The 15,754-nt window shown below is 43.0% G+C and overlaps 1 protein-coding gene across 1 annotated transcript; it reads left to right on the plus strand.

The window, feature by feature from the left end:
• Positions 1 to 387: 387 nt before the first annotated feature.
• LOC139296340 (reticulon-3-B-like) lies at positions 388 to 11,809 on the plus strand. The gene is made up of 8 exons (XM_070918713.1): positions 388 to 515; positions 2,664 to 2,814; positions 2,984 to 3,040; positions 4,275 to 4,413; positions 6,351 to 6,420; positions 6,533 to 6,579; positions 7,238 to 7,296; positions 11,670 to 11,809. Exons 1-8 carry the CDS (start codon positions 425 to 427, stop codon positions 11,716 to 11,718), a joined length of 663 nt encoding a protein of 220 aa, XP_070774814.1. The 5' UTR covers positions 388 to 424; the 3' UTR covers positions 11,719 to 11,809.
• Positions 11,810 to 15,754: the final 3,945 nt, after the last annotated feature.

Genomic DNA, 15,754 nt, shown 5'->3' on the forward strand with positions numbered 1-15,754 from the left:
AAGTAGATACAGATAAATTCGTCCTCTCCTCCTCCTCTACCTCCTTCTCTATCTCCTCTTTTGCTTCTCTCCTTCCTCCTCTCCTCCTCTCCTCTCTTCTCCTCCTCCTCTCCTCCTCTCCCCACTTCTCCTCCTCCTCTCCTTCTCTCCCCTCTTCTCCTCCTCTCCTCCTCCTCCTCTCCTCCTCTCGGTTTGATGCTTAGACAAGACCAGAGCACACAAACACCAAAGGAGATTCAAAATGGGTTAAGAGCTCTGACAGCTGACGCGAGGACATGCCCCCTTCATGTAAGCCCCGCCCCGACGACGTCATCACTCCATCCAGCGACAGCAGCTCAGTCAGACTGAGAAACTCCGCACACAGACAGAGAAGAAGAAGAAGAAGAAGAAGAAGAAGAAGAAGAAGAAGAAGAAGAAGAAGAAGATGGCCGACTCAACCAGCAGCAGCTGCTCTAACTCTTCATCATCGTCCAACAACTCCTCCTCTTCCTCACTCAGAGACCTTACACACTCAGGTAGTACTCATCTGCTCAACATGTTTATATGTTTCATTCAGTATAAAGTGGGAAAGTCATGTGACACATTCAAAAGCTTCAGAACAGTGTTCACGTTTTTGCTCTTACTAACTTTCAACCACATCTTACAGTCTTCATTCAACAGATGTTCTGTTGTCATGGAGACAGCTGAGCAAACAGACTTATTTTGTTAAACTGCTATTTCCAGGGTCAGAAATCAATCAGTTGATCAGTGAGCTGCTGATTGGTCGGACTCTGTCAGTTAAATCTTTAAACTGGCATCACATTAATGTCATATATATTCCATATATTCACTGTTTGAAGTATTCAAAGACTTCATCTGCGTTTCATATAGAATTACAGTTACAGGTGCAATAATGAATGGTAAATGCTCTCACTTATATAGCGCTTTTCAACCTTCACAGTTCCCAAAGCGCTTTACAGTAGCAAGTCTGATTCACCCATTCACTCACACACCCATGGCGACCAAGCTGCCATGCAAGGTGCTGGTCTCTATCAGGAGAGACTTACGGTTCAGTGTCTTGCTAACCACTGCGCTACCATGCCACCCCAGAGTTAAGAAGTTAGTAAACAGTCTGATGTACGTTTTTTGGTGATTTGGGTGGACTGACCCTTTAACCCTAACCCCCTAGTTATTTACTTGTTACCAGTTACCTGACCATCTAATTAATTAACGTATTATCTCACCTACCGGCTGTTTAACCTTAACCACATATATCTCCTGTTAGTTATTTTACCTGCTAGCAGAACTGTTGGTTATTTACCCAGCTAACTAACTGTCCAGCAGGTATTATAGCCTGTTAGTTAGCCTGTTAACAAAGCTGTTAGATCAGCTGCTAGTTATTTACCCAGCTAACTAACCGTCTGGCAGGTATTATAGCCTGTTAGTTGGCGTGTTAATGGAGCTCTGTTCAGTCACAAAGCTCGATTGTCCTGCTGTTAGCTAACCTGCTCAGCTGACTGCCTCTCTATTATGATTCATTGTGTTTCTGTAAAAAGCTGCTTATGGCTGCTGGTGGATTTTAATCACAGCTTCACACAAACAGCTCAGAACTTTTTAATCCTTAACATCCCACATGTCACATGTTTTCATTAAGTCCTGCTCTGCTGATTGTAGACGTGTTCAGGACAAATCTTTAAAGTAATGAGTAGGTTTTAGCAGTGCAGCTCCTCACTAACAAAATAAAATCGATAAGATCAACTTTATTTGTTACTGAGTTAGTTACTGAGAGCACTGATACCTTATGATGTGATGACTGTAACAGGCAGGAGGTTGCTGAGCTGCACACCTGCTGAACTGAATGTGACTACAGCAGATCAACATTTCTCTCACATTTTTCTCAAAGATAATTAAAATGTCTGTAATTTCCAAAGGACTATCAAGTAAGTTTCCTGGAGAGAACAAACATCTCCCTAAAGGATCTGCTATTCATTTATCAGAATCAGAAATACTTTATTGATCCCCGGGGGGATATTAGACAAGTTACAGGTGCTCCCATTCAAGAATAGAAAAGAGGTTTTAGAAATGACAAGTCTGTAAAAATATAAGGTAAAAAATCAATATGTAAAAAATATAAGAAATATATACATTTACAAAATTTAAGTGAAAAAATAAAAAAAATATACAATAACAATGTTAAATTTCTCTGCCTTGCTTTGTTGTGTATACGTGAAGACATTTCCCGTTTAATGTAACATCATCCAAAAAACTTAGTCTTTATTGTAACCAGGGTTTTGAGTTTACCTGATTATACTGATTAAACAGAAGAACCGATTATAGTTCTTCTTGCTTATATTCAGCTACATACGCATAAAAAAGTGAAGATTGGTCCTCAACTCTGATTGGGTGACACTGACTGGATTATTGTAGTTCATTAAAGTCATGTAGGAGGAGCTGTAGCTCATCTCTACATGCTGAAGCTTGTTTACCCAGACTTGGTTTCTCTCCATCAGCTGCCAGAATTCAATGTTAACTTTAATCAGCTTGATAAAGCTGCACAGTGGTTACCCATCAGGCACTGCACAGTGATTACCCATCAGACGCTGCACAGTGGTTACCCATCAGACACTGCACAGTTACTTTAGTCTTTTATCGACACAAAACTGAATGTATTTTTCCCCCTGCAGCCTTACAGTTATTCCACTGGAAAGAACCGAAGAAGTCAACAGCGGCGTTTGGCCTGTCGCTGCTGGTTCTTGTCTCCGTGGCAACGCTGTCTGTCATCAGTGTGGTGTCCTACCTGCTGCTTACCTGCCTCTGTGTCACCATCACCTTCAGGTGAGGGGGGTGGGTAACCTGGTTTGTCAATGATCAATCAGAACAGACAGTGACAGTATCCACAGCCAATGAAAGCCGGTTGTGTCGGACTGTTTCTGTAAGCGAGTCTCTGAGTCAGATAACAGAAATATGACAATGATCCTAACAGCCGTCTGCTTTCTGTCTGTAGGGTTTATAAATCAGTGATCCAGGCCATCCAGAAATCAGACGAAGGTCATCCATTCAGGTAACAGAGACACATCCCGTAAAACACACACACACACACACACGTCCTCCATTCTCCTCTGACCTCCTCAATCCTCCTCTTCAGTCAACTTTATTTATACAGCCCAACATCACAAATCTGGAGCTTTTACAATCTGTACAACATGTCACACCCTCTGTCCTTAGACCCTTGATTCAGATAAGGAAAAAATCCCCAAAAACCCCCAGAAAGCTCAGGAAGAGCAGAGAGAGGAGAGGAGGGGAGCAGAGGAGGATCCCTCTCCTAGGACGAACAAACAGGAAATAGATGTTGTGTGGACAGACCAACATAATACATTTACAGTATGGACAATCATGATGATAAAGTTATGAATAGATTGTAACAGATATGAAGAACATGGATCTCGGAGGATGTTGAGCAACTAAAATCTCCAATTTCACCTAAATATTGGTAATAAGGACCAGGTGGTCTATAGAGAACCACAAGGTAAAATGATCTGAGTCTGTTGCCCTGGACAAAGTAATTTATGGTTGATGGTGAGGGTTTCTTCCTCCTCCATCCTCCTCCGTCCTCCTGCCTCCTTCTCCATCCTCCACTTTCCTCCTCTGCCTTCTTCTTCCACCGTCTGCCATCCTCCTCCATCCTCCTCTGATCTCCTCCGTCCTCCTCCGTTCTCCTCTGACCTTGTCTGTCCCCCTCTGACCTCCTCCATCCTCATCTGACATCCTTTGTCCTCCTTCATCCTCCTCCGTCCTCCTCTGTCCTCCTCCATTCTCCTCTGACCTTGTCTGTCCCCCTCTGACCTCCTCCGTCCTCATCTGACATCCTTTGTCCTCCTTCATCCTCCTCCGTCCTCCTCCATCCTCCTCTGACCTCCTCCGTCCTCTTCAGAATCAGAATCAGAATCAGAAACTGTTTATTGCCAAGTAACATACATTACAAGGAATTTGCTGTGGTCTGAAGGTGCTATTGATTCGATAACAAATAAGTAGAATATAAAAAGTAAAATAGAATAAAAATAAAAAATAAAAACAAGATAAATAACAAACAGTGCAGATAACAAACAGTGCAGTTTTGACCAGAATAAAGTAAAGTGTCCAGTAGGGGGTGGGTGCGTTAATGTAACGCAGGGGGGACAGGGGTGATGTACGTTAATATAACGTATAGCTTGTGTTTGTGTTCTGTCCTCTTTGTCCTCCTCTGTCAGATCTCTGACCTCCTCCGTCCTCCTCTGACCTTCTTTATCCTCTGTCAGGTCTCTGTTGGACAGGGACATTTCTGTGTCCTCGGAGTCGGTCCGGCAGCTGGCTGATCAGTCTCTTATCCATCTGAACTGGTTCAGCAGTCAGACCAGGAGGCTGCTGCTGGTTGAAGATTTAGTCGACTCTCTAAAGGTCAGACTTACACAGAATATGTTAATAGGGTGGCTAATGCTAGCTTGTATTTTTGTACTTCAGATAGACCAGGTGTCCAGTTTGATGTGATGGTTGAAGCCACTGTGTGTAGACCTTTTATGCGATTATATTGTCTTTCAAACCATGTGGATCAGGATGTAAGGCACCCAAGAGAATGAGAGAGGGAAGGCTTTGAACATAACCCACTCAGACTCCATGCCCCCAGCCTCTCTCGAGATGCAGGAAGAATTCCTGCTGTGGTGGGAGTTAAAGACCTTCTGGGGCCTCAGCCTGAGGTTCCCAGAATCAGAATCAGAATCAGAAACTGTTTATTGCCAAGTAACATACATTACAAGGAATTTGCCGTGGTCTGAAGGTGCTATTGTTTCGATAACAAATAAGTAGAATAACCCTCAATGTAAATTTGTCAAGTTAATCCAGTTAATCCTCACTACTTGTTTGGGTTTACTAGGTCTGGTGGTGATCAGCTAACAACTCTGCTCCTCTCTTCACCCGAGTGTCCAAGACAGGGGCAGATCTGACGACATGATTACAAAGTCAATCATCAGGAGGAATCTTTGGGATGTGATCTGCTTCCATTCAAAGCTCATGGTCTATCCATCACAGTCTGATCTGCCTTATTTCACTGATGGTGATCTGACTTTTGGTTTTTCTGTATTTTAATCCGGGTTGTATCCATTGAGGGACATCTCAATTCTTTTCATCCTGCAAACACATCTGTTCACACTCATCTCTTATCCAGAGTGATTTTAATTTTTGCCTCTCATTCACCCATTCACACTCTCACACACCGAGAGTTAAAGGTTCAGTGTCTTGCCCAAGATCTTACACTCCGACATGTGGACAGGAGGAGCTGGGGATCCATCTGCCAACCCTGTGATAAGTGGACAACCCGCCACAGCCTTGTCTTGAAGTCCTTCGTGTATCCTGCTGTCCTTTCTGATAAGGCTGCTAAATAAGATACAGAGACTACAGATACAGCTAATGCTGCATCCACACAGTTTTGGAAAAATGGGAAAAACAGGAAAACCTCCCTTTATTCCGACTTGGGAGTGTTCACGTATTATCCCAAGAAGGTTACTTCTACTGTTCTACTTCTGCAGTTACACCAATAGATTTGCTGCTTTTGTGCCGTCATGTATTTGGAGCAGTTCACTAACAAGTGAAACCAGATACAAACAAACTGTGTCTAGTTCCCTTTAAATTTACTTATTTATTTAAATTAGTGCTAATATTGGTTTTTATTTGCATGTAACCGCCAGTGATGGATGCTTTGCAGCCTTTTTGCCGACGGTTTGTTGACACTACTGTAACTGTCTTTTGTTGTCGCTATCAGAAGGTCCTGATTTCTCAGACTTGGAATTACAACTAGGATGCTGACGTGAACATTTTTTACAACTCAGATGCTTGCAATTACATTCTTAGGATATGACATTAACGCGACATCAGCCTTAGAGACAGGGTCAGGAACTCATAGAAGAGCCATTTCTCCTTCATGTTGAAAGGAGTCAGTATATGATCAGGATCCTTCTGGACACCTCCATGTGGAGGAGGAGACCCTGGGGTTGACCAGAACTCACTTGAAGATTATGTATTACACCAGGTCTGGAAACACCTCCAAATCCTGCAGGAAGAGCTGGAAGATGTGGCAGGGGAGAAGGAGGTCTGGGCTTCCTTTCGTAGTCTGCTGCATCCTGGTGCAAAATGGAGGGATATGTTTTTGTTAGTAACGCAATGAGACAATCCACTTTAAACTGATGAAGTCCACCAACGCCAGTCAACTTCATTTATACAGTCCAATATCACAAATCATAAATTTGCCTCATGAGGTTAAAAAAAAGATAAGAAAAAAACCTTTCACAAGGACCCTAAAACAACATAAAAAGTTTCAGCTGTTTGTTTTCTAAATGTTTCAGCTGGCTGCAGTCATGTGGATGATGACATACCTCGGAGCCATCTTTAATGGAGTCACTATCCTGATCCTCGGTGAGGCTTCTTCTTTCTGGCTCACTGATTTAAATCCAGTCTGCTGATCTTTTGGAAACTCAGCTTCAAACAAACTGAAACAAACAAATTTGTGTTTCCTTTTTCTGTCCAGCTGACATCATTTTCTTCACCACACCGTTGATCTACCAGAAGAAAAAGGTACTGTAAAATAACTTGATGTGGTTTCTCTCTGATCATCCTCCATCGGTTATTAACAGAACCTTCTTCAACAATGAGACAAACATTAAAGTACCTTTCCAGAGTTTTTGTATATTAAAAATAAATCACTTCTGCTAACCCTCTGTCAGTGCCCGGTCATTTCCCAGCATATGCAGCCATAGTTTAGCTTTATTATTTATAATATCATATACATAATATTTTGACAAATTTTTAAAATGTTCTAAATTAAATGTTCAGATGATACACCCACCCAACTTCATTTACCAATTAAAACACACGTCAGCATTTATAAGTCACGATAGTCAAGATTTCACTCTAAAACAATCTTTTATCCCTGGACTAATTTCTATGGCGGAGGAGTACAATCCTTCTGTGTAGTTCTGTGTTCTATGTCACTAAAACTGTTGTCCACTCTGAAGTCTAAGTTTTTACGAAGCTACTAAGTACTGCAGAGCTGTTGGTTTGAATTACGCAGGTGTTCCTAATAAACTGATGTCTCGGTGTATTTAACTTTATCTAACTTGATTTGACAACGTATTTTACTTATTCTGTATTTTATTTAGTCTGTATTTTGTCAGGTAAAGTTGTTCAAACGTCTCACGTGTGTGTGTGTGTGTGTGTGTGTGTGTGTGTTCAGACACAGATTGATCAGTACATCAAGTTGATTCAGTCCAGAGTGGAGGCGACGCTGCACAAGTGAGTTCACATCAGAACAGATTCACTGAGAACATGTTTCAGTGTAAATTCAGAGTAAATGTACCACATGTGTATTTTTGTCTCTTCGACTAAAACCTCCTTGTATCTCCAAACATATTCACATGTACACCTACTTTCAGGAGTCACCTGGTTTAGTTCAGAGTTGGAGGGTGTTTGAACAGCTGAGGTCAAAACTTGAATGCCTCAAACTAGTGTTTGAATTGGAGGGTGGGGGGGTTAGCTCTTTTCCCCCAATGGCAACAAATGGCGACAGTGTTGAGTGTGGAATGGGCTATTCCACACTCACTTGGAGAGTGGGGTTAATCTTGACCTGTTTTTGAAGGCTTGTTTGAGTTCCAATATTTTTCTCGGTGTCTCTTATTATATTTCTGTTTGACAATGATGCAAACCGTTTAGCCACAGCAAAAAAATGTGCTGAAGCAGCCTCAGAAAGTCTGTCTGTACAGACTCGCTCAAACACAATCACAACATGCTTCTGGATAACTTTAATATACATCTCTGTTGGTGCTAAAGAGCGCTAGCTTAAGTGCTGACTAGCTTCAGTTAACATTTTACATTTTTTCAATAAAACTGAGTTGCTGACTGAATGAAAATAGTTGAAATAAAATTTGTTGATCCAAACTTTAAACCAAATACCACACAGTGTTACACAGTGCTACAGGGTGCTATAATGGTGCTAAACCCTGTCACACCTTGTGGCACCCTGTTGCACCATGTACCACTATGTAACGCCATCTAGCACCGTGCTATACTGCTTGCCTCAGTGATAAAAAATGTTAGATGTCTCAAAACTTTAAAAAACTAAATGATGATAAATCTGAGGTCATAATCTTTGCTCGAACACATTCCTCCAGCGTGCTTCACAGTCAGCTTGGTTCAATTCAATTCAATTTTATCTATATAGCGCCAAATCACAACAAAAGTCATCTCATGACACTTTACAAATAGAGCAGGTCTAGACCGACTCTTCATAGTGTTATTACAGCGACTCAACAGTTCCCACCATGAGCAAGCACTATGGAGACAATGGCAAGGAAAAACTTCCTTTAAGATGCAGAAACCTCGAACAGAACCAGACTCTAGGTGGGCGAGAGAGAGAGGGACGCAGAGACACAGACAGACAGACAGAGATGTATAGCAGCACCAGCAGTAGCCATAGCAACTATAATTATAATAATAATGGAAATATGACTGATAATAAAAAAAGCAGCAGCCAGGCATACCAGGACCATGATCCACAGGAGCCTGCGAGATGAGAAAACACAAAGTAACTCCGGGAAGATATGAAGTTAGTAACATGCATTGGGAGGGGCATGAATGCGTAAAGATGGAGAGGGAGAGGAGGAGAGCTCAGTGCATCATGGGAACTCCCCCAGCAGTCTAGGCCTATAGCAGCATAACTAGGGGCTGGTCCAGGCAGGCCCCTGCCAGCCCTAACTATAAGCATTATCAAAAAGCAAAGTTTTAAGCCTACTCTTAAAAGTGTATCTTCTGTGTCTGCAATAACTTCTGTCTTGTCCGAGTTCAACATCAGATAATTGCAGGCCATCTGGGTCTTTATGTCCTTAAGGCATGCTTGGAGCTTAGCTAACTGATGAGGTTCTTCTGGCTTGATCGATAGATATAATTAGGTATCATCCGCATAGCAATGAAAGTTTATGGAGTGTTTTCTACTAATATCTCTTAAAGGAAGCATATATAAGGTGAATAGTATTGGTCCAAGCACGGCAAGAACCTAGTGGAACTCCATGACTGACTTTGGTGTACATGGAGGATTCATCGTTAACATGTACAAACTGAGATCGATCTGATAAATACGACTTAAACCAGCTTAGTGCGGTTCCTTTAATGCCAATTAAATGTTCCAGTCTCTGTAATAGGATATGATGGTCAGTGGTGTCGAATGCAGCACTAAGATCTATCAAAACAAGTACAGAGACAAGTCCTTTGTCTGATGCAATTAGAAGGTCATTTGTAACTTTCACCAGTGCTGTCTCTGTGATATGATGAGCTCTGAAACCTGACTGAAAGTCCTCAAGCAACTTATTGTCATGTAGAAAGTCACACAGCTGGTTGGGGACTGCTTTCTCAAGAATCTTAGAGAGAAAGCGAGGGTTAGATATAGGTCTATAGTTGGCTAAAACCTCTGGATCAAGAGTGGGCTTTTTAAGAAGAGGTGTAATTACAGGTACTTTAAAGGACTGTGGTACGCAGCCTGTTAATAAAGACAGATTGATCATATCTAGTAAAGAAATGCTGACTAACCCTAACCTCTTTAAGCAGCCTAGTTGGGATGGGGTCTAAGAGACAAGTTGATGGCTTAGATGAAGAAATGGTTTTAGTTATTTGGTGAAGATCGATGGGAGAAAAGCAATCCAATATATATCAGGGTTTAGGGTGATAGTAATAGTTATAAAAGAAGCTCATGAAGTCATTACTGCGGAGGGTTATAGGAATACATGGCTCAATAGTGAAGTGGTTCTTAGATGTTATAACCGATACCCTCACCCAACACGGATATTACGCTGAGTGACGGCTGTTCTATGACCTAATGCTTAGGTTTTCAAACGGGCTCCCAAAATCTACACGCAAGACCACCTTAGTCTGCTTAGGGAGCCGAGTTACATTCCCAGAGTATCATGTCTTTAGGGCCTATATAGTTGACTGTGTGCCAACAGCCGGATATCAACGGAAATGTCTGTGTGCAGTAGGTGTTTGGAGATTGGTAGCACTCCAGTAACATCCTCAAGGAACAGATCAATACTGGAGGAGGTCCCCTCTGACGGTCTGAGGACACTCGCCTGGTTATACACTGGGCTGCCTCGAGGCCCTAATCCGTAATTCTATAATTCAGAGATTAATTTAAGAATTCCCACTGTGTGTCCCAAGTATTCAGAGAACTTTAATCTTAGCTCCAAACATAAAGCAACAGCAGCAAAACATCAGACAACTGAACTGAACCTATTCAACATGTCCTTCCGTGTTGTACATTGCAATATAAACACAACAGCCTTAATTAACATTCACCAGTGAAAGTGTGTGTGTGTGTGTGTGTGTGTGTAGGGGGGGGGGGGGGGGGGTATGACTCGGACACATCACAGGTGGATTCCTCAACAATAAAACTGTGACTCTCTGTCAGCCTGGCAACAGTGCTGAAGAGAAACTTGGGGTTGTTCTTGTTCTCTTCTATTAATGATGAGGTTGTATTGAGACATGGCATTGAATTAAATGAAGATGGAATCATTTCCTTAAATTTAGCTACAGCACTATCAGATAGATATCTGGTGTAGACATTTTTGCCTAAAGGCGTGTAGTCCAGTAATAGGAATTGAAAAACCCTAACCCTATTAAATAATGGTCTGATAACTAAGGATTTGGTGGAAAGACTATTAGATATTCAATTTCAACTCTATATGTTGAGATATAATCCAGTTTAGGTCTAGAGTTGATCAACAGGCTTGAGTCAAAGATGGCTGCAACTCCACCTCCTCGGCCGGTGCCTTGAGGGATGTGAGTATTAGTATGACTGGGCGGAGTGGATTCATTCAGGGTGACATATTCTTCATGACACAGCCAGGTTTCTGTCAGACACAGTAGATCAATATGATTATCTGAAATTAACTTTACCAATACAGCTTTAGATGACAGAGATCTGATGTTTAACAGTCCACACTTCATTTTCCTATTGTTTTGGACCATAGCAGTGGTGGTGTTCATTTTTATTGAGTTTTTATTTATTAAGTTTTATTTGTCACAGTTTTGGTTCACCAATAAAGTCGGTCAGATTTCAAGATACGAGAGCCGCTCCATCCAAAGTGGGATAAATGCCGTCTCTCCTCATCAGACCAGGTCTCCAGAAAGTCTGCCAATTATCTACGAAGCCCACATCGTTTGCTGGACACCACCTCGACAGCCAGCGGCTGAATGATGACATGCGGCTAAACATATCATCACTGGTCAAATCCGACATAGTTTTTGCAAACGTACACATCGACTCGACGTTAATTTTTGTGACCTCTGATTGGCGTAATTGGGAGTCATTACCGCCGACGTGAATAACAATCTTACTGTATTTACGCTTATCTTTATTTATTCTTAAATGTGAGTTACTGGGTTTTATCATTCTACTCCTGCCATTTAACATTTGTATCATTTTTGTCCCAGTTATGATCCCTGTGTTGTTGTTTTTTTGGTTCTTCTTTATCTGTGTTTTTTCTGTGCTGTTTTATCTTCTATTTCATTATGTATTATTATCATTATACACAGCGTGACAGGGTGCCACACAGAGCTACATGGCGCTACACAGTGCAGGAAAGACTAAACCCCCCTAACAGACTGTGTGTGTTTTTTAGGCTGCAGGACAGGTTACCTGGAGCTGTGAAAAGAACCAAAGCTGAGTGACCACCCCCCCTCCTCTGATTGGTCTGTTTGTCAGTGACTCATCTGCTGAATTTATTCTGAAAGTGTAATAAAATCCTGACTAATAAGAAACAGTGAAGCTGTCTGATTGTTTCTTTCTCTGTACTTTTGTTTAAACAAATAGTCCAACACTTACTGAACATGTAACAAGAGGAAGAGAAGAAGAGGATTTTACTCAATGTTGAACTTTAAATGTTTTATTAATGTTAATAAGCTCATAGTATAAGCTGAACAAAAGTAGAATAAAAATGAATATATCAGGCAAAAGTGCAAAATCTATCTGCTGACAAAGACCTTGAGATGCAGTTAAAAGAAGAAAACCGAGTAGGTGGGAAGGAGGAAGGAGGTGGAGGAGGAGGCGGAGGTAGAGAAGGAGAGGGGAGGAGGGAGAGGTAGAGAAGGAGAAGGAGGTAGAGGAGGAGGGAGAGGTAGAGAAGGAGAAGAAGGTAGAGAAGCAGAAGAGGAGGAGAAGGGGGTAGAGGAGGTGGGAGAGGTAGATAATGAGAAGAGGAGGAGAAGGAGGGAGAGGAGGAGGGAGAGGTAGAGAAGGAGGTTGAGGAGGAGGGAGAGGAGGAGGGAGAGGTAGAGAATGAGAAGAAGGTAGAGAAGGACAAGAGGAGGAGAAGGAGGTAGAGGAGGAGGGAGAGGTAGAGAATGAGAAGAAGGTAGAGAAGGACAAGAGGAGGAGAAAGAGGTAGAGAAGGAGAAGGAGGTAGATGAGGGAGAGGTGGAGAAGGAGAAGAGAGGAGGGAGAGGTAAAGAAGGAGGTAGAGAAGGGGAAGAGGAGGAGAAGGAGAAGAGGAGTAGAAGGAGTGGGAGGCAGAGGTAGAGAAGGAGAAGAGGAGGAGAAGGAGGTTGAGGAGGAGGGACAGGTAGAGAAGGAGAAGAGGAGGAGAAGGAGGTAGAGGAGGAGAAGGAGGTAGAGAAGAAGAAGAGGAGGTGGGAGAGGTAGAGAAGGAGAAGAGGAGGAGGGAGAGGTGGAGAAGGAGAAGAGAGGAGGAGGAGGGAGAGGTAGGGAAGGAGAAGGAGGGAGAGGAGGAGGGAGAGGAGGAGAAGGAGGGAGAGGAGGAGGGAGAGGAGAAGGAGGGAGAGGTAGAGAAGGGAGCAGGAGGAGAAGGAGGTAATGGAGGAGGGAGAGCTTCAGCTATGTCTCCAGGCTGTCAGACAGAATGAGCGGTGGCATGTGCAGCTGCAGTGTTTTTGGAGATCGGCCAGTGATGACATCATAGGATGACATCACTGTATGAGCTCACCTCATGTTTTTCTCTCTGAGCAGCTCGACTCTGTTCTGAGCTGTTTCCTCTTTTGTCGCACTCTGCTTTAGTTTTACAGCTTTTAACTGTAAATCTGATCCACTATCTTTAAATTTAATCATCAGTGTCTCCATCAGGACGACGTTTGCCTTCATCATCATCATCATCATCACCATCATCATCATGAGGAAGGTCCAGCTGTTCACCATCGGCACCAAACTGTCCGTCCCGTCTGACCACAAACACCACAACCTCACACCTGACCTCCACCCTTCCCCACCCTCTGTGACATCTGAGCCAGGCTCCACCCCCTCTTCTGCACCACCTGACCCTGCTCATACACTACACGCCGAAGAGGTGGAGGAGGAGGAAGGAGAGCTGCAGTCTTACTCCGTCTCGAGCAGATCTGTCAGAAAGATTGCCATCTGCACAGAGGGAGCAGTGCATGCTGGGAAATCGCCGCCATCACCAGCGCAGGTGGAGGTGAAAGTGAATGAAGAGGAGGAGGCAGTGATGAAGAGCACCTGTGAACACCTGTACGTCCTCCTCCTCTCCTCCGTTACCTCCTTCTTTCCTTGTATACCTCCTCCTCTCCTTCTCTAGCTTCACCTCTCCTCCTCTACGTCCTCCTCTCCTTTTCCACCTCCTCCTTTCCTTCTTTACACCCTCCTGTACCTCCTCTTCTCCTTCTCTCCCTCCTCCTCTCATTCTCTCCCCTTCTCCTACCCTACCTCCTCCTCTCCTTCTCTATCTCTTTTTTTCCTTCTCCACCCCCTCCTCTCCCCCTCCTGTCCTACTCTCTTCTGTCATTTCCTCCCTCCTCCTCTACCTCCTTCTCTCCTTCTCTATCTCCTCTTTTGCTTCTCCACCCCCTCCCCTCCTCCTCCTGTCCTACTCTCCCTCCTCTCCTTTCCTCCCTCCTCCTCTCCTTCTCTATCTCCTCTCTTCCTTCTCTACCTCCTCCTCTCCTCCTTTACCTCCATCTCTCCTTCTCTATCTCCTCTTTTGATTCTCTACTTCCTCCTCTCCTCCTCCTGTCCTACTCAATTCAATTTTAGCACTTTGGCGACAGTGGCAAGGAAAAACTTCCTTTTAAGAGGCAGAAACCTCAAGTAGAACCGGACTCTAGGTGCGCGAGAGAGAGAGAGAGAGAGAGACAGACAGACAGACAGACAGGCAGAGATGTATAGCAGCACCAGCAGTAGCCATCACAGCTATAATTATAATAATAATGGAAATATGACTGATAACTAGTTACAGCTGTAATAATAACTGAGATATGATTATTAATAACAATAACAGCTTTAATAGTAACAGAACTATGACTAATAATAACACTGGGGAACACAATTTTTGTTTAGTTAGGTCTGACAGCTGTTTTTAACTAATTTTTGGGTGCGGAATCCAAAACTGATCTCAGTTTTTCTCTATCATGTCAAGTTTTTGAACTATAGGATCCCCGTTTTCTTAAAAAATATGAAAAATACTGTACTTAACAGATATGTGTGTGATAGTACTGACCTATTGGGAGCTTCACACACCTCTCACCGCACTGTCTCAATTGTGACTGCACAAACAAGTTGCCAAGTAGCTGTAGATGAGTCCAATCGTAATCAGCTGGCAAGTCTTACTACAGCTAATCAGTGGAATTTTGCTTATCTGGAGGGTAAGCTGTGGAGAAAAAACTTGACGTGCTAGAAAAAAAACTGACTGCAATTTTGGAATCAGCATGCCAATTTTAGTTTTAATCAGCAAAAAAATCTAACTCAACAGAATTTTTTTTTCAAATTGTTCCCCAGTGTAATAATTGTAGTGATGAGAGTCAGGCAGGCCCATGACAGCAGCAGCCAGGTGTACCAGGACCAAAATCCACAGGAACCTGTGAGATGACAAAGCACAAAGAAACTCCAGGGAAGATATAAAGTTAGTAACAAGAATTGGAGGGACATGAATGTGTACAGATGGAGAGGGAGAGGAGGAAAGCTCAGTGCATCATGGAAGTCCCCCAGCAGTCTAGGCCTATAGCAGCATAACTAGGGGCTGGTCCAGGCAGGCCTGAGCCAGCCCTAACTATAAGCGTTATCAAAAAGCAAAGTTTTAAGCCTACTCTTAAAAGTAGAGAGTGTGTCTGCCTCCCGGACCCAAACTGGGAGCCGATTCCACAGGAGAGGAGCTTGATGGCTGAAGGCTCTGGCTCCTGTTCGGCTTTTGGAGACTGTAGGATGGGGTTATTGATGTTTCAATATTACGGAGGTGAAAAAAGGCAGTCCTAGAAGTTTGTTTTACGTGAGAGTTAAAGGACATGTCCTGATCAAAGACAACTCTGAGATTCCTCACGGTGGCGCTGGAGGCCAGGGCAATGCCACCTGGAGTAACAATATCCTTAGATACTGTGTTTCTGAGGTGTTCAGGGCTAAGAACAATAATTTCTGTCTTGTCCGAGTTCAACATCAGATAATTGCAGGTCATCCTTAAGGCATGTTTGGAGCTGATGAGGTTCTTCTGGCTTGATCGATAGATATAACTGGGTATCATCCGCATAGCAATGAAAGTTTATGGAGTGTTTTCTAATAATATCTCCTAAAGGAAGCATATATAAGTTGAATAGTATTGGTCCAAGCACAGAACCTTGTGGAACTCCATGACTGACTTTGGTGTACATGGAGGATTCATCGTTAACGTGTGCAAACTGAGATTGATCTGATAAATACAACTTAAACCAGCTTAGTGCGGTTCCTTTGTCTGATGCAATTAGAAGGTCATTT

Source organism: Enoplosus armatus, chromosome 2 (genome assembly GCF_043641665.1).
Source record: "Enoplosus armatus isolate fEnoArm2 chromosome 2, fEnoArm2.hap1, whole genome shotgun sequence".
Taxonomy (NCBI): Eukaryota; Metazoa; Chordata; class Actinopteri; order Centrarchiformes; family Enoplosidae; genus Enoplosus; species Enoplosus armatus.

Coding starts and splice junctions, on each gene's coding strand:
- LOC139296340 (XM_070918713.1), top strand. CDS start 425: ATGGCCGACTCAACCAGCAGCAGCTGCTCTAACTCTTCATCATCGTCC. Junction 6,580..7,237: donor TGATCTACCAGAAGAAAAAG/GTACTGTAAAAT, acceptor GTGTGTGTTCAG/ACACAGATTGATCAGTACAT. Junction 7,297..11,669: donor GTGGAGGCGACGCTGCACAA/GTGAGTTCACAT, acceptor TGTGTTTTTTAG/GCTGCAGGACAGGTTACCTG.